At 51.8% G+C, this 26,599-nt stretch overlaps 1 protein-coding gene across 7 annotated transcripts in view; it reads left to right on the forward strand.

Annotated features, from left to right (window-relative positions):
• Nucleotides 1–26,599, forward strand: part of Hlcs (holocarboxylase synthetase) — a 185,852-nt gene that overhangs the window by 18,166 nt on the left and 141,087 nt on the right. For 2 of the 7 annotated variants that reach the window (XM_040750430.1, XM_040750429.1), the window contains exons 2-5: nucleotides 3,218–3,352; nucleotides 10,300–10,462; nucleotides 10,704–11,635; nucleotides 15,772–15,954. In XM_040750430.1, the coding sequence (XP_040606364.1) occupies nucleotides 10,411–10,462; nucleotides 10,704–11,635; nucleotides 15,772–15,954 (1,167 nt within the window). In that variant the 5' untranslated portion in view covers nucleotides 3,218–3,352; nucleotides 10,300–10,410. Of the gene's footprint in view, nucleotides 1–848; nucleotides 1,102–3,217; nucleotides 3,353–4,342; nucleotides 4,438–9,239; nucleotides 9,402–10,299; nucleotides 10,463–10,703; nucleotides 11,636–15,771; nucleotides 15,955–26,599 lie in introns of those variants that run through there. The other 5 variants (XM_040750426.1, XM_040750427.1, XM_040750432.1 and 2 more) reach the window with 5 other exon arrangements.

A 26,599-nucleotide genomic window follows, 5' to 3' on the forward strand; every position in this document is an offset into this window, starting at 1 on the left:
TGGACAGGGTTTGTTCAGGGCATTGTGGATGAGAGGCTCCAGGGAAGGAAGCTTCTGGGTCTCAACTGGGGGGGGAGAGTTGTGATTCCCCCGGGGCAGGGCCACTGAGAGTGGAAAACTGATGTCTCCTTCTCCCACCCGGCCCACAGTTTAACCTGCGGCAGACGTGTGGTGAGAATGCCCCATTTGCCTTTTTTGGAGCATCATATGAACTCTGAAGGCTCAGCATGATCTAATAAAATGGACTCCTGTTTTTCCATCTGGGCCAGGTAGAGGCTGTGTTAGCTCTCTGACTTGTAATGGGTAGATAGCAATTATCGGCTGTTGAAGTAAGGTGGGCTTTGACTTGATTAAGTTAGTCACTCTCCGGCATCAAACTACCCCCTTTCCATCTCCCCTCGCTCTTCAAACTCTCTTCATCACCCCCCAACCTCATCAACGCTCCACCCCCAGCGATCTCCCCGGTTCCTCCAGGCCCCTGTCCCTCTGAGTTCCCAGCACAGCTTCGGTCACCAACCCCAGTTCCCTCTAGTGGTGTGGCCTCGAGTCCACCTGTAGAGCACACTTCCAATCACTCTCCCTCTTTCTCCCTTCCCTTCCCTTCCCTTCCCTTCGCCATTCCCGTAGCCCCTCTCTGCACCCTCTCCGTGGTCTTGGCTCCCCCCCCCCCAGCTCCCCCGCAGCCCGCATCCCTTCAATGCAAAATCGCATCTCGCTCTCTTCCCATCCCCGCAGCTGCTTCCTTTCCCTGGGCAGCACACCGGTCCCGCCGCGCACGCGCACTGCACCCCTCCCTCCCCTCCCCTCCCCCCCCCCAGGCTCGCTTCCGGCCGGGGCGGGGCCTGGCGCCGGCCGGTGCGAGCGGCCGGGCGGCCGGGGAGCGAGCGTGGCGGGCGGGCTCCGGCCATGCTCATCACGCTGTGCTACTTGTACCTGTGGGCGCGCTGGGGGCGCCGTCCGGCCGCGCTGGTGCTGTCCACGGTGCGGCGGCTGCGCGCCTCGCGCTGCTCCTTCACCTTCTGCCGCGCGGCGGCGCAGCCCCGGGGTGCGCGCGTGTGCCTGAGCCGCGGCGGCCGCGTCTTCTGCGTCGGCGAGAGCCAGGTGGGCGGCGGGCGAGCGAGCCGGGGGCGCCGCGGGGACCGGGCGCGCGCGGCAGCGTCGGCTCCCCCCCCCCCCCGCTCGGCGGGCAAGGCGGGCGAGAGCCTCGGCTCGCCTGCACCGCGGCCTGGGCAGCCCCGCCCGCCGCCCCGCGGCTGCTGCTGCTGCTGCTGCTGCAGCGGGGACACCCGGGACTCCCCAGCCGGTTCCCGCGGGCTGGCTCCCGGTCCAGGGCGGAGGGCGATGGCCGTTTGCACGGGCCGGCTGCAGGCTGCGGCTGCTGGGCATCCCTTGTTTTCGCGGACGTCGGGCGCGCAGCGTTGGTCTTTTCTCCAAGCGGCCTTTTGCCCTTTCCGCTTCCCTCCTAGCCCTGGAAGCGAGAGTTTTTCCTCTCGTGGACGCCAGGCCCTGACACCCGTGTGAGAGTCACGCACGACTTGAGGGTGGAGGTTTTAGCCACACTGCTTAGGTGTGGGGTGTGAATTGTGCTTCCGGGGAATTAGCAAAAACTAAAACACAAAACAAAACTCAGCTCTGGGGTTGCAGATAGCCCACCTCTCTCGGGAGTCACCGGCGTCCAGTCCCCAGCCCCCCACGTGGTGGGTTATAACCGGTCCAGGGAGTCCAAGGAATGCGGGTGGTGTAGGCACACACGGGGGCCACACACCTGTGCGCATGAAGTTAAGTAAATACAAAGAAAAATACGGCATGAACAGCACACTGAGTTTTCCCAGGTTTCCCGTTGCCTGGCCGTGACTAGCACTAAGTTCATGGCTAAGATTGGTTGCCTGGCCGCCCCTAGTACCACCCGGAACGAGACAGGTGTGCTACATTCTCTTAAACTGCTTGAGGGGCGGATCACAGAACTGAAAAGCTAGTGAGGGTGTTTTTTCCCCCCACTGTGGTGGTTTCTAAGCTATTTATTTAACACAAAATCTTTACGGTTTATGTCGGAGTAGAGATTTTGCCAGATAAGTTTTCCTAGACACCTTTGAACGTTTCCCTGTCCTCCTGGGCCTGGTAACTATGCTAACCTAGTGACTTGGCTCTTACCTGCTTCAGAACCCAAGTAGGGACAGCCTTGCGGATACCTGCTCCCGATGTCGCTCCTGTCGCCTTGAGTTTTGCTCACACCTCACTGCTGTCTGTTTTTGGATTCAAGGCTGTGACTGCCAGAAGGCAGCCTTAGAGTTCTGCTTTTTCTGCTCTGGGTATCTCTGAGTATCTCCCCCACCCCCTGCAACCCAGACAGGGATGTGTAGCCCTGGAACTCGCTCTATAGACCAGGCTGGCCTCTGACTCAAGAGATCCTCCTGCCTCTGCCTCCCGAGTGCCGGGATTAAAGGTGGGCACCACCACCACTCTGCAGACAAAAACCTCTTAAAATCAAATTACAGTCCTCCAGAAATCTGAAAATAAAGGAAATGAATTTTCAAGGTAGACGCTCACCAAAACAAGCTGCCCGCACCTGAGGATGGCCAGTCCCCGTATAAAGTGACATGATCGTTGCTCTGCATGTGGGTCCTCATGGTGTTTGAATCCTCTCCAGGTCTCCCACTCCTGAGACAGGGCAAAGGCTGTGGAAATGACTATTACACAGCGTACTTTAGGGATTAACACAACAACAAAAGTGAGTTTTTTTTTTCTTGTATGGAGGACAATTACTTTTTCGTTTGAATGTGTAAAAAGGGCCAGTCTTGTGTTTAATCCGCCCTTACAGACCTCACCGAATTCTCCACTGGGGACGCACATTTCCTCAAAAGTGTCTGCATCAGAAAGGACTTCTCTGAAGTAGTTTGTCTCTGAGTTTGACGATTATGTGACTTTCAGGCAAGCACTTCCAAGCCTCACCCTGAAATGTGTGACTCATACATGTTAAACAGAAAGACCGTCAGAATTACCTGCATGGAAACAAATATCCAGAGACTTGGAAATTCTCATGAGCCAGACAGCTGTTTAAGTCACCACAGTTGGACAAAGGGGGAGGTTGAAGGGTCTGCAGAGTGTCGCAGACGCTTGGGCAGCTCTTACCTGAGGAAGCAAGGGGAGGGCATGCCAGGATGCGGAGATGAGTGGTCCGAAATGACCTTGAATCCCGTATTCCTTTCTTTCTTTGTAGTCTATTGAAGACTTGAACAAATGGGTCCTGTTTCTTGTCTCTCCCTTCATACTTGAGGCAGAACATATAGCATTTGTGACAGAGAGCATCTGGGCACAAGGTGACAGTTTCCAGAAGCCATCGTCTTCAGAAACAGTGAGTGCCATGTTCTACTTGTGTACCTTAAGGTGTGACCTAGGACAACCTGAGTGTTTGTTTGTTTGTTTTATGTTTGTGTTTTTTTAATGAATGTTCTTTCCTGGACTTTATGGGTGTCTTCCTTTTGGGATATATTGAGTCATGTAAACTATGCTAGTGAAGTTACTGTTGTCTGTTTCTTTGCCTGTGCGTGTACATGGATGTGTTGTATGTGTTTGCACGTGTGTGTGTGTTTAGTTTCTATCCACCTTGTGTCTGAGACAGTCTGGAACCAGGACCTGAGGCTCAGCAGTCTGCGGGTCTCCGCCTTCCCAATGTGTTTGAAGGAGCGCTAGCTGGCATGGGTTGTAACTTGGTCATCCTCAGGTTCTCTGCAAACACAGCAAGCGTGCAGCCGGTCAAACCATTTCCCCAGTCTCTCTCTTTTTACTTTATATAGGCTTTTTTTTTCTTGTTTCCTTTACAGTGATTGATTGGCTGTATAGACGTGTGCATGTGGGAGTTAGCACATAAGATTTCAGGTTCGGTTGTCAGATGCCCGCGGGATGGAAGGACCACAGTTTGGGACAACAGGCTGTACAGTTTTCCAGCATCTTGTCCCTTCCTCTGCTTCATCTGCCTTTCCTACCTCCCATGAGTACGAGGGCCTGAGCAGAGGTTACAGCCCCTCAGCAGAGGGAAGGTTCCAGTGTAGAGGTTACAGCCGCTCAGCAGTGGGAAGGTTCCTGTGTAGAGGTTACAGTGACTCAGCAGGGGGAAGGTTCCAGTGTAGAGGTTACAGCCCCTCAGCAGAGGGAAGGTTCCAGTGTAGAGGTTACAGCCACTCAGCAGAGGGAAGGTTCCTGTGTAGAGGTTACAGTGACTCAGCAGGGGGAAGGTTCCAGTGTAGAATTTACAGCCCCTCAGCAGAGGGAGGGTTCCTGAGCAGAGGTTACAGCTGCTCAGCAGAGGAAGGAAGGTTCCTGAGCAGAGGTTACAGTGACTCAGCAGAGGGAAGGTTCCTGCAGCCAGCTCTGTAGCAATGTGGCATGTGTGCTTGCAATAGCTGTGGTTCAGCATCCGTGTTGTGGAAATTTTAGAAGGTAGGATCAAATTGTGGGTCACTGGGGTAGGTCCTCCGGGGTCCTGTCTTGTCTCAGACCCCTCTGCCGCCATCCCTGCTTCTCTCTGTCTATGGTCAGGCAAACAGCCTCTGACACACATTCCTGTCAGCGTCCAAATACAGAGAAACCCTGTCTTGAAAAACCACCACCACCACCACCAGCTTCAAAGTAGTGTCAGCAGCTGAGGACCAAGTGTTCAGTGAGGGAGCCTGGGGAGGACATTCCGTGTCTGCACCCATGTCTCACATGGTTCCCGAGCCCGAAAGGCAGCGGGGATAACAGTCTTGAGTAACCTGCACCACAGATTCCGACTCCCTGCCATGCTCTGTGTTCACCCCCATCCTCTAATCTGTTACTGGAATCTTTTGTTTTGCTTTTTTTTCTGTTCATGTTATTGAGACTCAGTCTTGCTCTATAACTGAGGCCTCAGCCTACCCAGTGCTGGAATTACAGGTGTGTACCGCCATGCCCAGCTGTTAAGTTTTGAGACGTGGGGGTCTCAGCACACAGCCCAGGCTGGCCCCGAACTAGTGTTTCTCTTTCTGCCTCCCCGGTGTTGAGGATTCCACGCATTCACCACCGTCCCTGCTAACCAGAACTTTGAGGAACCCAGCAGGCACTTTCGGTTGGTTAGGAGGCAGACAGATGACTCATCATAGAAATGAGCACGGTATCAATCGTGCAGTTGGACAGCTTGTAGGGGCTTCTGCCGAATGAGCGGCTGCTGCTATCTCTGTGCCTCTGGGAGCGGAGTTTTAAGTGGAGTACCATAGGGAATCCTTGCATCGTAAGCCATGACAAAGGCGTTCAGAGCTTTGGTGATCGGGTGAGATAATCTGTCTGTGGCGGGTGCCAGAGGGAATTCTGGGCTCACACCAGCCTTGGCTTCCTCGGTTTTGATCTTTGGGGAGGGGGGGTCAGCCTTTTCCTTGGCTTCCCCTTTCTCCTCTGCCCCTTTGTCTCTATCTCCCTGTTTGCTTTTATTGACCGGAAGGTGACACCCACCACCCCACCCCCACCCCAGTATCAGTGACAGAGGCTTTGATCCAGGCCCCCTGCACTCCTCAAAGGAGTTTCTGTGTCCCGTGGCTCACAGACCTTGTTCCTAGAGAGAGGAAGTATGTGTAGGTGAGGGAACAGTTGGGAGGCTTGATTGGGGACATGTGTGTACTGTTCTGTGGCCGTTCCCTGTTCCTCCTTCTTCCTTTGCTCCCCAGGTCTCTCTCCCCCCTTCTGATCTGTGTGAGAATTTTAACCACTGGCTCCTTTTACCTGATGCTAGCGGGCGGGTGCAGAGGCGGTTGGGGCAGCCCGGTTGGCTGAGCACTTCCCGCTGTCTGCAGCTGACACCCATGATGCTGTTGGCCCCCCCACTCAGGGGCCAGGGCTCCTTGGCTCTGGTCCTTTGCCGGGCTCCTGCCCACCCTCATCTGAAAAGCCTGCCCTTGCCTGGGTGTTAGCAATCCCTCCCGTTCTCCTCCACAGACACCCTGGCCCGCATCAGCACAGTGCAGGCCTGCTTCAACTGCCGTACTGGCATCCGATTGATCAGGGTTTTATGCGTTTTTATTTGTTTCCTTCTTTTTCTCATGTATGCGTGTGGCGTGTGTGAGTGCGTGCATGCATGCTCACGTGCACATGTGCCTGTACGTTTGCGTGTGCGTATGTGTGTGTGTGTGTAGATGCATTTGCAGTTTAAAAAATTCTGAAGACAGGGTCTCACTCTGTGGCTCTAATAGGCCTTGAACTCAGGGCAATCCTCCTGCCTCAGCTTCCTAAGTATTAGGATTACAGACATGAGTCATCATGTCCAACGAAGAAGTCAATTTTGAAATATGGAATTCTGCTATACACTGCACAGCTGACACCTTCTGGATGAAGTCTGTGTGGGCTTTGTGTGTGTGTGTGTGTGTGTGTGTGTATGTGTATGTGTGTGTGTAAAGGCTGGGCCTGGGCTCTGTGTATGGGGCATGAAGCCCACATGTGAGCTGTGTTCAGGAGACCAGGGAATTAGGTGATAAGGAGGAGGGAAGGTCTCAGTTTATGTAAAAGAGAATTCTTGAGTTTCTCTTTCTGCACATGCTCTGCCAGTTACTGACCAGAGCCCTGTATTTATGACTGTTCCTGCTATGTCTTTTAACAGCGCCTGTTAACTTCTATTTTTCTCCTTTGTTTCTCTAAGGAAAAACTCAGTTCAATTTAAGTTCTAAGACTACTAAGGAATAAAATTTCATGTGGTAGGTTGAGTTGGAGGCCAGGAACGGCTGTAATATCCGACTCTCACTTTCTACGCCTCCCTGTTTTGTGTTATGAGAAACTGCTCTGAGGACTTCATGTTTTGGGATAACCGGAGCACCGGTGTGCATCTGACTCTTTCAGGCGTCTCATTTAAATTCCCCGGTAGCTTCTAGGTAGGCGCTTTCATCCTACCCGACATTTAGACAGGATGTCAGTGCAGAGAAGATCAGACATGCTCAGCTTAGTTTGCCGGAGCTCCAGTGTCCCAGAGACAGGGAACTAGGCAGCTGGCTTCCTGAAAGGATTGGTGTATGGGACTGGAGAGGCAGTTAAAACTGTGTTAAAACTCTTGAGCTCGGCCGGGCGTTGGTGGCGCACACCTTTAATCCCAGCACTCGGGAGGCATAGGCAGGCGGATCTCTGTGAGTTCGAGGCCAGCCTGGTCTACAGAGCTAGTTCCAGGACAGTCTCCAAGACAATACAGAGAAACCCTGTCTCGAAAAACAAAAAACAAAAAACAAAACTCTTGAGCTTTTCTGCACGGGACTGAATTTGCGTTCCTAGCACCTACACAGGGCAGCTTTGACCACCTGTAACTGCAGCCCCACGGAGATCTGACGCCCTCTGCTGGTGTCTGATGGCAGCGGTGTGCATGTGTACGGACACACACACAGACACATAAATAAAAATAATAAATCCTTTTAAAAAGTTGCTATGTAATTTACGTGTCATAAGACTTCCTCTCCTAATATATACAATTCAGTTACATAGTTTCTGATACATTCACAGCTGTTCATGAGTCATCTGTGTTGTCATGTATTAGTACATTTTAGTCAGTCACAGGGTATTTTTTTGTTTGTTTGTTTTTTGGTTTAGGGGATTATGTACAGTACTGTGAACATTTATGTACAGGGTGTGTGTGGCACTTGTTTTTCATTCTCTTCCATACACACGCAAGTGGAATTGCTTGGTCGTGTGGTTACTCAATGTCTAAACTCTTTGAAGAACCCTCAGATTTTTTTTTTCTGAAGCCGCTGAGCCGTTTTGCATCTCCATCAGCAAATTCCAGTTTCTTAAAATTTTGTTTTGTTACATTTTTTCTGTGTGTGTGCACCTGTGTGTGAGCACCTGTGTGTGAGCGTGTGCGAGTGTAGAAACGTTCCATGGAGCACGCGCAGGTGGGAGTCGGAGGCCGGAGGCTGACTTGCCGGCGTCGGTTCTCTCCGTCCACCTGTGGGTTCTGGGGACTGAAGTCAGGTTACCAGTAAGGCTTGGTGGCCATTGCCTTTACCTGCTGAGCCCTCTTGCTGGCTGGGGATTTACAGTTTCCTCTCATCCTCAACCCGAGGTGCTTGTCCCTGTCCTTACGCTAGCCAGCCCAGTGGGCGCAGAGGTGGTATCCCTCTGCAGCTTGGTTATGCATTTGCTTTGTTGTTGGCCATTTGAATATTATAATTTTCTGGGGAGTAATACAATTAAATTCCACTCTGCTCGCGGTAAGAATGTATCGCTCACTTTGTCACTGTGGGTTGTGGGAGTTTGTCGCGTGATTTGCAGATACTTCCCCCACCATAATGCTCTTTGACGTACAAAAAGCATTGGCGACTTCCGGTTTACCTTTTTTTTCTCTTTAATTTATTTCCTTTTGTGTGCATTAGTGTGAAGGTGTCAGGTCCCCGGGAACTGGAGTCGCAGACAGTCTCGAGCTGCCGTGTGGGTGCTGGGAACTGAACCCGGGTCCTCTGGAAGAGCAGGCAGTGCTCTTAACGCCTGAGCCATCTCTCCAGCCCCTGATCTTTTTTTTTTTCTTACGTTGCCTATACTTTTAGTTTCATATCTGAGAAACTGTTCCTTGATCCTGGGTTCTGACAGTCTGCACCTGTTCCTTCTGAGGACTTATGTTTTGAAGAGGAGGTCTTGGGTAGTGGCCTGAGGCAGATGCCCATCTTCATCCTTCTCCGTTTCAATTTCTGGTTATTCCAGCAGTGTCTTCTTTTTGTGGGTTTACAGGGGGAAATTTTTTCTAAAAACCTATCCCCTCAACTTAGAAGTTGGAGTCCAGAATTCTGTACCCCTGGTTGTGAACTGCGGGGGCCCGTCTGCCCTTGCGGACATTTTGGGGGCGTGGAGGACTCATCGGAGGCTGCCTCGCTCCTTGTTGCTGTAGAAACAGCTCGCACTAACTGAGGACATTAGCTAAAGGTTTACTCCTTTTATTATTACCATCATAAGAGATTGGATTTATTATTTATGAATATGTGTATCAGACCTGAAGAGGGGGTTGGATCCCAGGTACTGGGAACTGAACTCGGGTCCTCGGAAACAGCCAGAGTGCTCTTGGGGTGACTTTCTCCAGCACGGCTCCCGTCCCCGTTAGGGGCATTAAGCACTCTATGTAGTCTCCCTGCCACACAGACCTGAGGCGATGAGCAGTAACACTATCCTTTTTCCTTCTTTACAAAGAGGGCGTTGAGAGGTGCAGATTCTTGCACAGGGCCCGGGAGCGGCGTTGAGTAGAGCTTGAGTCCGGCTCAGGCTTCCCGGACTCTGCAGCCAGGCTTCCTCTTCAGCTGCACCCTCTTCTCCGCTGGCTGGGAATCCTCAGGAATCCTCAGGAATCCCAGGAATAGCCCAGGCATCGCGCATCTCCTTTGTGAAATTCTTTGAGAACCAAACTGGAAGGCTGTTTCTCTCGCCCTCTAGTGGTAGGCTTGTGAACTGTCCGCGCTGTCTTTCCAGTCCCTGCCACTGTCTATGTGTTTGATGGTTCCTTTTCCTGGAATGCAACAATGGGGTTGACGGTTCCTTTTCCTGGAATGCAGCAATAGGCAGTTGCACTCTGGGGTGGATGAGAGGGTCTGATGTGCTGTCTAAAATAGCTGGTGGGCAGGTTTCCTTTATGTTACTGGGTGATTGGGAGCCGCCTGTCCTGGGCCCCTCCCAAGAGGGCAGTTAGGTTTTACTCATGTCTGGAGACTGTGTCTTTTGCCTAAAGCAGTTGAGACTTTGGTCACCTTTATTTATTTCTAAGTTACACTTATTGTTATGTTATTATTAGCTTTTACACTTAATTTTATCTGTATGGGTGTTTTGCCTTCACATATGACTGTGCACCACGTGGGTGTGGTGCCCACAGAGGCCAGAAGAGGGCAATAGATTCCCTGGACCTGGAGTTACAGAGGGAACTGAACCCAGGTCCTCTGGGAAAGCAGCCAACCACAGAACCATCCCTTAGTTCTCCCCTTTGGATTTTGAGGATCTCGGTGTGTGGCTTATGTTGTCTTTGAACTTGAGACCCTCAGGCCACAGCCTCCTCCAGCAGGTGGTGTGAGAAGCGTGTGTCTCCACATCTGAGCTCTGCTTAGTGCTTTGTAACCAGTCACTCTTATTAGGTCAGGTTGAGGATGTCTGAGCCCAAACGTCTTTGCCGTTGATCAAAGGAAGTATCTAGTAACTTGCTGGATGCCGCCTGTCTGGCTGTGACATAGTGTGAGGACCAATGCAGCCCGTGAGGCTGTGGTGTAGCCTGAGGGTAAAGTGTCTGGTCATTGGAGAAATGAAAACTTTCGGCTTCTGTTTCTCCCTCCCCTGCCCTTCCCTCAGGTTGTAAGATGGTCTGACTGCTGTGTGCCGTTAGCCTGCCGGCCCGGGGATCCCTACCAATTGATTGCCAGAGCGAGCTTGGACAACTTCAGCAAGCTGGGGGCGGCGTTTATGGAGGAGAGGCTCCAGATGGATAATGGCCTGATAGCCCAGAAGATTGTTTGTAAGTGACTTCAGGAAGTGTTGCCATGGGGTGTCACGTGGTTCCCAGAGGACCGGTGTCACTTCCCAGGGCCATGACTTAGGACCACACTTACTTTCCGTTCCAGCCGGCAGGTTTGATCTCACCGTAGACGTGTGTACGGTTAACACGTGCGGGGGTCGGGGTGGACAGGAAACAGGCTTTGGCCTGTTGAGACCCTCATCAGTAGGGCTGACTAACGACCTCTCCCTTGGTGCTCCAGCAGTTCATTTAAAGGACCCGGCTCTGAAGGAAGTCAACGGGGCCTCCACCAAGCAAGTCCAAGCCCGGCCCCTGAGCCCAGAACCTTCCCTTGAGGCCGAGCCCGTGCAGGGCATCATGGAGCATTGTGGCCAGGGTGACTCCAGGGCTGCTGGAGGCTCTTGCCTACTCAAGAGAGGTGGCGCCTCCGGAGGTGCGCCGCCTGCAGGGGGCGAGCCCGGGCAGAGCTCAGCAGAGTGTCATCAGCTTCACCTGTCCAGCTGCCACGAGTGCCTGGAACTTGAGAACAGCACCATCGAGTCGGTGAGGTTTGCATCGGCAGAGAACATTCCAGACCTCCCCTGTGATGACAGCAGCCCTGTGGACGGCGCCACCAGTGAACTCTGCTCTGAACAGGAACGGAGGAGAGGCAACATTTTGGGAAAGGCGCCCAACGTCCTGCTGTACGTGGGCTCCAGTTCCGAGGAAGCCCCTGGCCGGCTCCAGCAGGTGCGGTCTGTCCTGACTGACTGTGTGGACACTGACAGCTATGCTCTCTACCACCTGTCGGAAGACAGTGCTCTCAGGGACCCGTGGCCCGACAACTGCCTGCTGTTGGTTATTGCCACCAGGGAACCTATCCCCAAAGACGTACACCAGAAGTTCATGGCCTATCTTTCTCAGGGAGGGAAGGTGCTGGGCCTGTCTTCCTCCTTCACGTGTGGTGGCTTTCAGGTGACAAGCAGGGACACACTGCGGAACACAGCCCAGAACTTGGTTTTCTCAAAGGCCGATGGGAGTGAGGTACGGCTTAGTGTCCTGAGCAGCGGCTGTGTTTATGAGCAAGGCCTCAGTCCCGGCAAACTCCAGGGCCACCTAGAGAACCCAGACAAGGACAAGATGATTGTGCACGTGCCTTTTGGAAGCCTCGGAGGAGAGGCCGTTCTCTGCCAGGTATGGGGACGGGGAAGAGCAGCGTGAGAACCACCTGAAAAGAGCCAGGCGTGGTGGTGTGTGTCTGTAACCCAGCTGCTGGCCAGGTGGGGACAGGTGGATCCCTGGGGCTTCTTGGACAACCAGCGTGCCTTACTTGTCAGTTCCAGGCCGGTGAGAGGCTCTGTCTCAAAAGCCAAGGTGGACAGCATTGAGGGATAGCAACTGAGATTATCCTGTGGGCTCCGCCCATAGGCTTATGTGTTCTCAAGAGCACACACACACACACATCACACACACACACACACACACACACACCACACTTACAAACACAAGGATTCAATAATTCAGGTGCCAGTGGTTAGTTGTACTCTTGGTTGAGTTTCTGCTGTGTGTGGAAGGCTTAGCTTGAGGACTTTTATGCAAACCCTGATCAACCAAATTGCATGTGACTGAGGAGCGGAAGCAGGAGGTGGCAAGGTCGGCTAACCCTTCAGGCTAACCAAGGACTAGCCAGGAAACGTTTTCATTTTAATCATTATTGGTAGCAGTCTTCCTAACATATGATTTATTTTCTTGCCTCCAAGCACACCCTGGTTAATATCATTAAGACCTTGCTTAACGCAGGAAGTTCAGAGGCTTAGCAGGGAATCCAGAGCAGCCCCTATCATGTAAAGGTGACGCTCTTGGTCATGTCTGTATGCATTTAATGCTGGGCAGATCTTCACAGCCTCTCTTGTTTACTTAGGATTTGTTAACATTTAAAACCTAAGCGCTTAGGGCTGGAGAGATGACTCAACAGTTAACCGCAGTGGCTGCTCTCCCAGAGGACCCGGCCTTGATTCCCAGCTCCCACATGGTGGTTCACAACTGTCTGTGACTCCATTTCCAGGGCATCAGCCTCCGTCTTCCGGTCTCCACAGGCACTGCATGCCTGCACACACATGCAGACACGCAAATATTCATACAGATGTAACAAATCTCTCTGTGTGTCTCTGTCTGTCTGTCTCTGCAGGTATGCACATGTCAGAGGCCAGCTATGGACACAACCTTTGCTTTCTGCCTTGGGTCTGACAGTCTCTTGTTTGTTCCTGCGTGTGTCAGGGTACCTGGGCCGCAGGCTTCCCAGGACTGCCCTGTCTCCACTTCCTGTCTTTCTGTGGGAGCGCTGGGGTTATAGAGGCGTGCGGCGGAGTCTGGCTTTGTGTGGGTTCTGGGGGTACAGGTCCTCACACTCAGGCCGCCCTTCCACCCCTGGTCCTATGTTCTGAAACCTATTGTTTACTAAGCCCATGGTCAGGCCAAGGTGCCCCAAACATCCGGGCACTGGGGCTGGCGTTCACACAGAGAGCCAGCAGGTTTCCTGTGAGGCTGTGCACCACATGGGCTAGTCAGATGCTCCTCTTATCTTCCCCTCTGCAAACATGATCACTATAGTAACCACGAGATCTCAGAACCTTTGCTTGAAAACCCACTTCCTGGAGCTGTGTTTCAGTTTTGAAGAGTTTTTTTTTTTTTTTTCTCACTTCTGTGCATGGACTTGTACTAGAAAATTGCTTTGGCACGTTGCAACCCATTTCTCTCAGCTCCGGGGCACGTCTGCCTGTTTGCACCGTTTAAATTGACCCCATACTGTGTCATAAAACTTGATACTGTAGTATGTTGCCGTTGGAGGAGGGAGAGGCAGTCTGAGGCAGGTTCGCAAATCACGGTCAGAGGATTAGAATGGGCACTTTTGGCTCTAAGTGACCTCAGTCTCCTGTGTGGCAGGGTCCCTGCTTCCTTCCCCCCCCCCCAGCCTCTGTTGCGTTACCACCTCGCTGGAACCAACAGGTCGATGTTATTACAGGCTGCATAGTTTCCTCCTCCTCTGTTCAATTTCATAGCCTTCATCTTTGTAATAAATCTAGTGATGCTGTAACCCAGTAAGAGAAGGCAAATACTTCAAGGGCAGAGTGCAACTGCTCGCGGGGCGGGGCGGGGTGGGGGAGCAGGGCGGGGTGGGGGGGAGATCCCAGCCCTGCAAGCTGCTTCCCGGGCGCCGGGTGGGGGGGCCTCCCAGCCTTGTGAGCTGCTTCCTGGGCGGGGGGGGCCTCCCAGCCTTGTGAGCTGCTTCCCGGGCGCCGGGTGGGGGGGCCTCCCAGCCCTGCGAGCTGCTTCCTGGGCGGGGGGGGGGGGCCTCCCAGCCTTGTGAGCTGCTTCCTGGGCGGGGGGGGGGGCATCCCAGCCTTGTGAGCTGCTTCCTGGGCGGGGGGGGGGGGCATCCCAGCCCTGCGAGCTGCTTGCTTGTCTTTTCGTTCACAGTGACCAGAAAGAGGGGGTGGGCTGGTGATGGGCAGATTGCACTCCGGGAAAACGTTAAACCGAGGATTAAGGCAAGCAAGTCCAAGATTGCCAAATGGGCCTGGATTTTGGTGTGAAGTCGCCCAAGTAAAGCTTGAAAGTGGGTTTGAAGATACCTCATTTGTTTGCCCAGCTTAGCTGAGGAAGTTTCATAGCAAGGGTTTCTCAGCTGTGCCCTGTTGACACTTTGGGTCAGGTCAGTCTTGGTTGGTGAGGTGTGGTCATATAGACTACAGGCATTTAGCAGCATTCCTGGCCTCCGCCCACTGGACGCCAGCCACCCCGCTCTGCATTTGTCACGAGAGACGTTTTTACTGATGGCTTCCAGTCTGGTTGAGAAGCCTTAGCTTAGAAGAGGCCAGGTCCAGGATGCGGACAAATGAGCATTGCCAGCCAATGACTGCGGCTTGCGTCAGGGCTACCGACCCCCCCCCCCTGCGCAGCGTCAGGTGTGCTGTTTTGTCTCTGGTTGGGAGGGCAGCCCCCGGGGTCTCAAGCATGCGGAGCTACCCTCCCCGGCCCAGCGAGTAAAAGCATCTCCCCAGCTTCCGTGGTGGCCTCTTTGGCCCATTGCAGCTTGGTGGAAGCCTTTTCCCTGTGCGTTCTCCTTGCGTGCAGATCAGCTCGGCGCAGCGCGCAAACGCCTGGTGTCCATACCAGCCGGTGAGGCCACGTGCGCTCAGCCATGTCCTTCCCTCTCTCCCTGGAGCTCCTGTAGGAACATAACGTGCTCATTCCATCCGTGCCACTTGTGTCGGTTAGCCTAGAGGGCGGCATGTGCTCAGGTGGGTGACGTGGTCAATGGTGACGTGGTCAGTGGCGACGTGGTCAGTGGCGACGTGGTCAGTGGTGACGTGGTCAGTGGTGTCGTGGTCCATTGGTCAGGGTGTGGACTCTCGCTGGCATCTTTTCCTTCTCTGTCTGTCCCTCGTCTGGGGGACAGGCCCACCCGTTGTCTGCCGACCACCTGACCACGTCCTCCAGCCTGTTCAGAATGGCCCCAGCGTTCAGCATTTGGACAACGTGTCTGCCTTGGCTCAGGCGAGTGGTTGAGAGACCCCGCGGGTGGCACCATGTTGTCTCAGCTTCCCAGTGCGCCGGGTGCAAAGTCAGTACAGAAAAGCAGGATAAAACTTAGCACAGCCGCTTGCTCTTGCTGAACGTTCAGGCACCTGCAGACCCTGACACACACAGTCAGAATCTGCTCCCGTGGGAACTGGAAGTTCCGGTGTGGCCCTTCATCCCGCCCGCCCGGGACGCTGTTGGAGATGTCTGTATATTTATAGCCTTCGTGTGGCCTCCAGTGTGTATCCTAGATCACACTTTAACACTTGGACTATGTGTAGGAAGACCCCAACTTTAGAATTCAGTCAGGTGCGGGGCGGGGGGGTCAGGAAGGTCTTTCTGATGTCTGGGAAGTCCTTTCTCCCCGTCCCAAGTCCTGTGAACAGTCTGCAGTGATGAATGCGTCCCCCTCCCGACCGCAGGGCAGAGTGGTCGTGACTCCTTAGCCTCAGCAGTGTGGGTAATTGTGTCTCCAAATGTTTCAGTCCATGTCACGTGACCGGTGATAAAAGCCATGATCCAGGGCGAGTCTGTGACCACCCAGGGGTGGGTTTCGCCATGAGAGTCTGTGACCACCCAGGGGTGGGTTTCGCCGTGAGAGTCTGTGACCACCCAGGGGTGGGTTTCGCCGATGATGGGGCTTGGAGGTGATGGGAGAAGGGTCATGTTCAGATTCTCGTCAGACCCAGGGCAGAAACTGCTTTTCTGGTGCATGCGCCCACGGTTCACTGCTGTTGTCTTGCCCTCAGGTGCACCTGGAACTCCCTCCAAGTGCCTCCGTGGTGCAAACCCAAGAAGACTTTAACGTGCTTAAATCCAGCAACATGAGAAGGCACGAGGTCCTTAAGGAGATCCTGACGACCCTCGGCCTAAGCTGTGATGTGCGACAAGTTCCCGCCTTAACACCTCTGTACTTGCTGCTGGCTGCTGAGGTGAGTGTGGGCTCAGCTGGACCTCTCCTGCCTCAGGCGGCCTCACCTCAGAACCGTGACTCCCTTCCTTGACTCCCCTCTCATGACCCTTCTCAGCCTTGATCCCTGTTTTCACTTCTGGTTTGGACACCATAATAACAGTATGACAGCATCTGTATATTGTTCGTGTGTGAGAGTGTGTGTCTTGGTGTGAGTGCACGTGTGTATGTGAGTGCACGTGTGTGCGTGTGTGAGAGTATGTGTGCGCGTTCACATGTGAGTGTTTGGGCACACATGTGATAGCGAATGTGTATGTGAGTGTGAGTGTGTTAGTGTGTGAGTGTACATGTGTGTATGTGTGTGAGTGTGTGCATGCATGTGTGAGTGTGTACATGTGTGAGTGTGTATGTGTGTGAGTGCGTGTGAATGTGTGCGCGTGTGTGTGCGTGTGCAAGGAAAGCAGAGGTGGCTGTGGATTGGGGTGTGAAGTCTGGTTTGTGGCCCCTTTATGAGGAAGCGGAAGCTCTGTCTCAGATGCCCAAAGCGCACGGATTCTTCCTGAGCCTGTGGTCTGTATCTGTGGATGCAACCACCAACCTGAAGACCCTGTTGTGGGCCAGGGAGTGGCCAGCATATGACGAGCAAGTGTGGGAACCTGAGTTTGAATCCCCAAGAGGCCGCGTAAAGCTGGGTGCAGTGGCGTGTGCCTGTGCGTGGTAAAGCTGGGTGCAGTGGCGTGTGCCTGTGCGTGGTAAAGCTGGGTGCAGTGGCGTGTGCCTGTGCGTGGTAAAGCTGGGTGCAGTGGCGTGTGCCTGTGTGTGTGTGAGGCAGAGCTGGGAATCCTGGAGGCCCCTCGGCCAGCTCTGGTCTGCATGGTGGGGAGTGGAGGAGGCCCAGTCTGCAACAGGCAGAGGAGAGTGAAGAGCAACACGCAGATGCCCTCTGACCCGCACAAGTGCCGCGCACACACTCAGCCTTACCTGTGTGAACACACAGAGACATTGCACACATAGCACATCATACACATGCATACATATACATACACATATACATACATATGTATATACACATACATACACATATATGTACACACATACATACGCATATACATTCATACATACATACACATACATACACATGTACACACACATACATACACATATACATACATACATTCATACTCATATACACATACATACACATATACATACACATGTACACACACATACATACACACATTCATACTCATATACACATACATACACATATATATACACATGTACACACATACATCCACATATACATACACACATACACACATGTACACATATAAATACATACATATACACATACACACATAGATACACACATACATACACATGTACATACACAGATGCATACACACATACATGCATACACACATAGATACACATGTATATACACATAAATACACACATACATACATACATATATATACACACATACATACCCATATAAATACATACATACGTATACATATACACATAGATACACACATACATACACATGTACATACACAGATGCATACACACATACATACACACATAGATACACATAGATACACATGTGCATACACACGTACATACACACATACATATGTACATATATATACACACATGCATACACACATACACATACGTACACACATAAACACACACATACATATACACATATACATGTACATACACACATACACACATACACACATAGATACACACATAACATACACACGTACACACACATGAACATACACACATACAACACACACGCATCCACACATCCACATCACACACACGTGTACACAGCTGAAACCAATCCTGCCTCTATTGAGCACACGCAGACTGCTTTTCCTGTCATTACCTGAACGACACACAGTACAGGTTGAAATAACTGGTTGTTTAATTCTCAGTGTTGGCAACGTATTAGGTGTTTCAAGTCCACAGGAGGATGTCACAGGCCACACGCAAGCGCTGTGCTAATCCGTGTCTGTGGGAGGGAGTGCAGAACCAGCCCTCTGTGCTTGCTGGAGGGCAACTGTTTTGGAATCTGCAGTCAGCTGGAATCAAAACCAGTTGTTGTGATCAGGGGGTTTTGTCAGCAGGTCTTTGAGTGGGAAAAAAAATCACAGTTTCTGTTTGCTGTGTGCTGATGTCTGCTGTCTTGTGGCAAGAAAGGCTTTGGATTTCGTGTTTGTCATTCAAGTGTAAGAGGAACATGGAGGTGTTGGAGATGTGTTCAGGAGTGTGCTCATGCCTGGATTCACTGCTGCTCTGTGGAGGACACTCGATTTTGGGCAGGCTGCCAGGTTCTCCAGGTGTGTGTTCTTACTAATCTCTTCATGGTGACATGCTGTCAGTTTCGTATTCATGGTGACACATGACTTCGTGGGGGCTCTTTCTGTTGCAGCCGCTAACAGGCCGGTGTGTGGGGTTAGTGATGCCAACACAAAGCAAAACTCCGGTGGTCAGGGGACGCCACACACCGGACCCACCTGTGCCACTTGAGAAGCGCAAAACCCACCCTTCGCACCTGCGCCGGGAGGAGGGAGGTGCTGGCTTTCCCGTTGGCCTCTGCCCTTGCACGAGCGTGGTTTGCGGAGGAGAGCAAGGTTGTGTGCGTTGTGTGGCTGCTGCTTGTGTGCGTTGTGTGGCTGTTGCTAGCTGACTCACAGAGACAGATGCAGACCCTGGAGATGTGTGAGGGGGAGGAGAAAATCTTGGGAGAGCTGAGATTGGTCATTGGGTTGTTGAGAGGTTGAAAACAGGTTTCTTAACAAGTTCCTGGTGCCAGTCTAGGGAGATCGAAGGCAATGCTTTCAACTAGAAAATTAACATCAACACAGGGTGATCTTTTCTCATTTAAAAATCAGTCCTCTATTACATTTTCATTACCTAATTTCTAGCCAGCATCTATCTATCTATCTATCTATCTATCTATCTATCTATCTATCTATCAATCTATCTATCTATAATCTATCTATCTATCTATCTATCTATCTATAATCTATCTATCTATCTATAATCTATCTATCTATCTATCTATCTATCTATCTATCTATCTATCTATCTATCTTCAGCTAAGTTTTCACCAGCCCATACTGGCTTGGAACTCACTATGCGACAAGGGCCAATCATTGAACTTGCCATGATCCCCCTGCCTCAGCATCCTGAGTGCTAGGATTATAGACACGAGCCATCTGCCAGGCAGTGGTGGTGATGGTGGCGCATACCTTTAATCCCCGCGCTCGGGAGGCAGAGGCTGAGTCTGCAACGTGAGTTCCAGGACAGCCTCCAAAACTACACAGAGAAACCCTGTCTTGAAACAAAACAAAACAAAACAAAACAAAACAAACCCAAAACAGCAGACATGCGCCACCAAGCTGGTCTCTGCAGTTTGCCCTGTTTCCAGTGTTTGTGCCTTCATCTTAGGAACTCCAGCGTTACGTTCAGCTCATCAGGCAGAAGGTTTGGCATGTAGATGCCAGCTGAAGCTCGGAGCTTCAAGCTATTAGACACACGCCATGGAGGAGGGAGTAGGGGCCGTGCGGGCCGGGGCTGCTGTCTTCAGTGGGTGTGACCGAGCCTCCTAGGCTGGCTTCTTACTTCCTTTCCAGAACATGGAGGGTTGCAGCTGGGGATGAGTCAGGCTTGTGACTGCTTTCAGGCTCCCAGCCCGGGAGGTCAGAGGGCAGCTGAGAGCCCTTTTCTGAGTCCTGACTGACTATGGGGCCTTGGGATCTAAGCTTTTTGGTCCGGCAGAGAAATGGAGAGAAGTGGCTTCAGTGTCGGTCCACCCCCCACCAGCAGGTGTCCAGTGTCCTGGACACTGTTGTTCAGGTATACTCTTCGGAACACACGCAGCTGAAAGTTGAGCTGAGGTTCTGTGTCACAGGGACACTGGAGAGAAACTGGTATTTTAATTTTTTGTTCTTGAAACAGTGGACAAAGTCCTTTTTTTAAGATTTATTTATGCACGAGTGCTCTATTTGCATGTATGCCTTTATGCCAGAAGAGGGCGCCAGATCTCACTACAAATGGTTGTGAGCCACCATGTGGTTTCTGGGAGTTGAGCTCAGGATCTCTGGGAGAGCAGCCACTAAACAGGCCAGTCTGGGGGGCTGCGCCATCTCTGCAGACCCGAAAACTCTTGATCCATAAGCACTAGGTGGTCCCAAGTTGGCGCCCCCGACCCGAATAGAAAGTTGGGCGGGTATAGCAGCCTGCCTGTGATCGCAGCCCACGGGGAATGGCGACAGAGCCTCCATGGGCAAGCTGATAGCTACCACAGGCCAAACTGTCCAGCAAGGCTCAGCAAGAGACCCCGGCTCAGCAAATAAAGTGGCAAACAAATGAAGAGGACCTCTGATGTCAACCTCTGGGCTCTGCATGTGTGCACACACATACGTGTTCTCACACATTCAAACATGCATATAATGTAGCATGTATGTACACACACACAGACACATGCACAGACACACACAGGCACACACACACACACACAGACACACAGACACATACATACACAGACACACAGACACACACAGACACACACACACAGACACACAGACACACAGACACAGACACACAGACACACACAGGCACACACACACAGACACATACACAGACACACACAGGCACACACACACACACACACAGACACACACATACACACATACACACAGACACAGACACAGACGCGCACACACACACACACACACACGCACACGCACACGCAGAGTGATTTTGGCTTTTTAAAATGTCCCATGACAGCCAGAGGCAGTGGGGATGGTATATGTTTCCCTGTTGAGTAATTGACTGGAGAAATATTAATGAACTTCTTGAAAAAGGTGAAAGCCAATATTTGCTCTGTATACAGCATACAAAGACCTCTCCCCACTGAGGACCTGGTTACATATAGTCTTGGAAAGCGTAGTGTTCACAAACTCTCCCTTCTCATTCAGGACTCCCCCATCTAGTCTTCCTGACCAGACTTGGTGTCAGCTCTGTGGGCTGTTTCTGCCTCCCCGTTGCTGGATTTTGACCAAATTCTGTGTTACGTTTGAGAATTCAAGGAAGTGAGCACACGCGTGTGATTGTGGTGTGTGTCCATTGCTTGATGCCTCTCGACGCTCTGGAAACGCTCTGCATATGCCATAGAGGTTGGGGTCAGAGGTCAGGGTTTTCTTCTGTAGTACTGATCAAGTATTGTGTTTTCTTGGGTCAAACGTTCTTCAAACAGTTATGAGGAAAATGCATTTGAAAATAGCAGCAGAACTAGATGGTCTTTCTGGGGGCAGCCAGAAGATTCTTCTCAACCTCTTCCCAATGCTGAGGCTGAGACGTTTGAAGACGTCTTGTCCCTGTGCACTTGGCTCGGCGTAGGCCGGAGTGGTGGGGACGGGGTTGAGCTGTGTTTTGTTTTCCTTCCTGCATCTCTCTCTAGTAGATCCCTCTTGGATTAGGTCACACGTTGGAGAGGATCTTGGCGTGGCCTTGCAGGTTAGGAGTTTGTGCAGACGTTCAGTCTACCACTTCCGGAAAGCACTCTGCTTCTGGGAATCCACGCTCTCCCCACATGGTGTCGCTGCTGAGCTAGGCTGCGTCCTCTGCAGAACCCTCTCACTGTAAAGTAGCTCAGAAATTATTTATCCCCCACCCCCGCCCCCATTTCAGTGTCGCATAGTGAGTGTGACTTTGACGTGTGCTGTTGCACTGGTGGCACTTTCTTTGGGGCCAGTAGAAATTTTTCCAGTGCCTCAGTTCGTAAAGTTCATCCACTCATTCATGATCCATGCAGCACTAAGTCCTGCTCTCGGACAGGCCGAGAGAGAGCAAAATAAATAGAGAAACCATCTGAACGACTCCACTGCGAAGCAGCTGTGTTTACTCAGTTTGGAGCCCTGACGGCAAGGGGCGCGGAAGATTTATGACGACCCCCCCCCCCACGGTTCTGTGTCATCGTGATAGAAAGAGATCCATAAAGGAGGGGGGGACCCTCGGTGGTTATGAGGCGTGTGCCCCGAGGCGTCCCTCCACCTCAGCACCACAGCCAGCGTGGGACTCTCCCACCAAAACCCACCATGATAAAGTGAGACTGCCCGGGGGCAAAGCCGGCCTCGCATTCTGACGAGAGTCTGCTGTGTCCCCCTAGGAAGGCCTTCCGCAGAGCCCTCAGCAGAGTGCGGTGTGTTGAAAACCATCGACACTGCGTGCCACATACCCGTGTTCACTGCAACAAGGTGGAGAGAGCTTTGATTCGTGAATACATGTGCGTGTACACACATGTACACTTATATACACACATACACATACAAACACATACACCTATACAAACATACCCACTATACATACGTATACATATGTACACACATATATGTATGCATATATATGTACATACATACACATTCAGGTGGTAGGCTTAAGGTAATTTTGATAATACTTTGGCATTTTCTTTCTTGTTTTCAAATTGCCTTCGGTGGATGTTTGTTACTTTTAATTTTTTTTTCTTTGGTCTGTTACTTTCATAATGAGCCAAACAAGTTGTTAAGAACTAAAGAGGAAAATAAATTAGCATGTGTCATAAGGCTTTGGAAGTATCCCACATGCACTTAAACCCTGAGTGTGTAGGTTCTTCTGTAGATGCTGACCCTTGGTTAAAATCTGACATCTCTCTCACTTAGAAATCAACCTCAAGAAATTAATTATCTAGAGCAGGGTTTGCCACCCTCTTGGAGGTGGGACAGCCCTTTCACAGGGGTCACGTAAGATCACCAGAAAACACAGATTTGCATTCCAGTTAATCACGGTAGCAAAATTACAGTTACGAAGTGGCGACAAGAGTAACTTTATGGTTGGGGTGGCCCCACCATGAGGAACGGTGGCAGCGTCAGGAGGGTTGAGAACCCCTGATTGAAGGGACGTAAACTCATTCGTGGTGCCCACTACAGGGGGCCAGTGAAGGGCGGGGCAGACTGGCCGTGTGGTTGGTGTAGGGTATATTATGGGCTGGCACTACATGGTGGCCTCCAGGTGAGCTTCCCCTCCAGCGGAGGGCAGGGAGTTGGCAGGAATGCAGTGTCACGGTGGGGCATGGCGGAGGGAGGCACAGATTTATAAGGAGAAGACAGAGAAGGGGCCCCTCTCTGTGATGCTGTATGGAAAAGGCTCACATTTAGTTTGCACAAAGATGGAGTTTTATAAACAAACAAATGAGCCCACAGCTCTTTCCTAGTGAAAAGTTGTCTTATTCCGTTTCCCCCATCCCTGTCTGAGGAAGGGTGACAAGGAAGAGGGCAGGCACGCTGTAGTCTCCAGGGGCCAGCCAGAGTGTCACGGTGATGTTCCCTGGGTGGCTGCAGGATGCCCAAGCGGATGGAAGCCCCTACCTCCAGCAAGGGGAGTTGCCATGGCTCTGAGGGACCCACACTGTTTGCAGATCCACCCCAGCCCCTCCTCCCGCCCCTATCTGAGGAGCACACCCTCCCGCCCAAAAGAAGGACCTTGGGAACTTTTAGGTGTGTGTGGGGTCCACCTTGGGGACTTTTAGGTGTGTGTGGGGTCCGGGAGGTGTGACGTGTAGGCGACCTGGGAAGTACGCTCTGGCGGGACTCTTGGTGGGACTCCTTTGAGCGGGTGTCCGGTTGCTTTGCCCTTGGGGATCGAGATGTAACCATAACAAGAAGTGACAACTGCGTTTGTTGTTAGAGTTACTGGGCAAAGCCACAGCAGCGAGTATGTGCCGTGTTGACGGCCTGGGAGTCGTGGCACACACAGTCCGCACTTAAGGGAAAAGTGGGCGCAGGCTTCCATTTCGATTCGGCCTAAAATTATGTGCCGAGAAAGCTCACTTCCTTCCCCAGACTCCAGCTATTGCCGGCAATTAGCCGTTGCTGGTAGCAATAGTCCTTAATATTTGTGGGTCTCTCAAAAAGCCCCCAGCTTGACCTCTGTGCCCAGGGAGTCCCTTCTTATTAGTTCATTTTTGCTTGTCTACCCTTCAGGTGTTTAGCATGGTGTTTGGACACATAGCCATCAAAGCACAAACTTCTTTTCTGGTCTTGTTGCGCTCGCTACACGTAGACTAGGTCAACCCACGCGGTCCTCTCTTCCCGCACCTTCTGCTTTATTCTGAACACGTCCGAGAGCTATTGAGGGTGAGCTGGCGCTGCGGCGGTTGGGGAGACTTGGTAGTTTCCTATCTTTGTGGCATGCTTTTCGGTTAACTGAGACTTCTCGCATGCATCATGATCTCGTCTGGATGAGGTGTGTACCTGTGTGTGTGTGTGTCTGTGTCTGTGTCGTCTGTGTCTTCACCTACCTTGGAATGAGGAACCCGAGCTTTCATTTGCTTATTTACATAGGTGGGAACCAAACCCAGGGCCTCCCTTCTGTAACACTGACCTCTGTCCTCAGCCTGAAAGTAGGGTTCTTTCTTGTGTGGGTGGCATGTGGGGAAGCCAGGGACCGACAGTGACGCCTTTCTTCAGTCACCTCTCCCCGTAACAACCATGTGACTGCTGTTATTAGAGACAGGGTCTCTCTGAACCTGGTGACCACCATTGCAGCTGGACTAGCTGACAGACGGGCTGCGTCTCCCAGTGTTAGAGTTACTGGCTCGCCCCGTGCGCCCACCTTTTATGTGAGCGCTGGGATTCAAACTGCCCTCATGCTGTACAGCGCAGTACGCACCGTACACACCGGGACACCTCCCCAGCCTGCAAACTAGGTGTTTCGAGTATAGCGTGCCTAGTGTTGTTGCTTTTTAAATTCTAATTCTCCATTAAAAGCAAAACAGAACAAAACCTCTGCCTGCCATTATTTTTAGCATAGTTTTGACATGGAATCCTCCCTCTACTGCCTTAGTCCTGGTTCCGAATCTTTAATAAGAGACAAACTCCTAGCGATGCTCTGAAATGCAGTTAAAGAAGTCCCTTTTGGAGATCCGGATGGGAGAGAAAGTTGGGGCCCAGGTGCGCCGCACGCACGGCTTGTGATGTGTGCTGTCTGTTGGCTGAGGCCTGTGACGGCTACTTTACAGAACACACAGCTCGGAGCAGCTGGCAGATTAAAGTCAGCATTTAAAAGCTTTTACAGCTACGAATGTTTTGAAGGGTCTTTCATATGCTCCTCTCTCTCTCCTTTCTTCTTTCTCCCTGCACCAAAACTGGAAAATTTTCTTTTCTTTTTTTGTTCATTTTGACTGACTTCCTGTTATCAGATACAATACGCATGTAAAGGTGACTTGATTCCTTTTGACACTGAGATGCAGAAGGCATAATATGTGGGGTGTAGGCCTTAGAACCTCCTCCTTACGGGGTGTTTTTGTGAGGGCCTTTGAGCTACCGGGTGTTTGAATCTTGTTCTCACAAGCATCCTCGGAGGCTGCCTGTGGGTCCACGCTTCAGGGCAAAACATTCAGGCAGGGAAGAAAACGCTTGTGGGAGACGCAGACACACACGGCTCCCCCGTTTCTTTCCAGCCCCATTGAGTTTTGAGTTTTGGTGTGATTTTGGTTTTCTCTGAGCTGTGTTTTTCCCCCCGTGGGTTCTGGAGGGGGAGGTGGGACCCCACACTGCTCTGCAATGTCTTGCTCAGGGTTGCTCTGTGGATAGGAAGGGCGGCTCTGTTTCCTTAGACTATTTATATCCACCGTTTATGCAGCCACAGATTTGTGGATGGGAAACAGGCTCATTTGGAATAAAAAGTCCTCCAAGAGCTAATACTTTCTGTCTCCTACACCAGCTCCCTAATAGCTGCCATGTGTGAGCGGCTACGGATTAAGGCCTCACCTCCCGGGAAGCCAACTGAAGCTGTCTCTAGTAAATTTGTCTCTCAGGTCCAACAAATACATCTCGGGGAATCGGGCCACTGGTACTGGGGTTGGGGGGTTACCCTGTGATCAGGTACGGAGGAGAGATCTGGATTTGGGGTGTCTGGTTGTGGGCACCTGTGGTAAATGGTAAGGCCTGCAGACCTGCTTCTCCTGGCCCGGCTCCGCGGCATTCCACGTCAGTGCGGGAACGTGAGGGTCTGGGGCCTGATAGCCGCTTGACAAATGTGTGCATTGGAGCGGGGGTGGGGGGAGGGAAGGAGTGGGGGGGCCATGTGTTCTTCCTGCTCATGCTAATAATTTAGGGACGTGGCTCCGGGAGTGGACAGACATGGATGATACTGTAGGAATTTCAAAATGGGTAGGCCAGCATGGGAGCTGTGCCTGGGTGGTGGTCAAGCCTCCACTGCGCTCAAGAGAGCCGAGAGGGTTAGGGTTCTGCAGTTTGACTAGGTTCTCTGGGTACCTTTCTCTGACTTATTCAGGAAAGCAGGGCACCCCGTCAAGGTTGGGCCGTCCATCTGTCCACCAGTACGACATTGCGGACGAGAGCCCGCGTTTCTGCAGACGTTCAGTTTCTCAGCCCTGCTGCCGGGATCGGTGTGTGTTGGGTGCCCAGCGTTTTGGGACGGCTTCTAGCATTATTCTCCAGGCTTCTGCTGGGGGCACCCTTCTTGAAGGTTTTCTTAAAAGTAGTTTCCTTTCTTAAAGGGTTTCAGGCTCTGGTTTAATAACTTAAGCAGAGGAAGAAGTGTTGGAACTTCCATCCTGGACCTTAGACACACTTCAGGAAACTATA

This window comes from Mesocricetus auratus, unplaced genomic scaffold (assembly GCF_017639785.1).
Source record: "Mesocricetus auratus isolate SY011 unplaced genomic scaffold, BCM_Maur_2.0 Super-Scaffold_100008, whole genome shotgun sequence".
NCBI classification, from domain to species: Eukaryota; Metazoa; Chordata; class Mammalia; order Rodentia; family Cricetidae; genus Mesocricetus; species Mesocricetus auratus.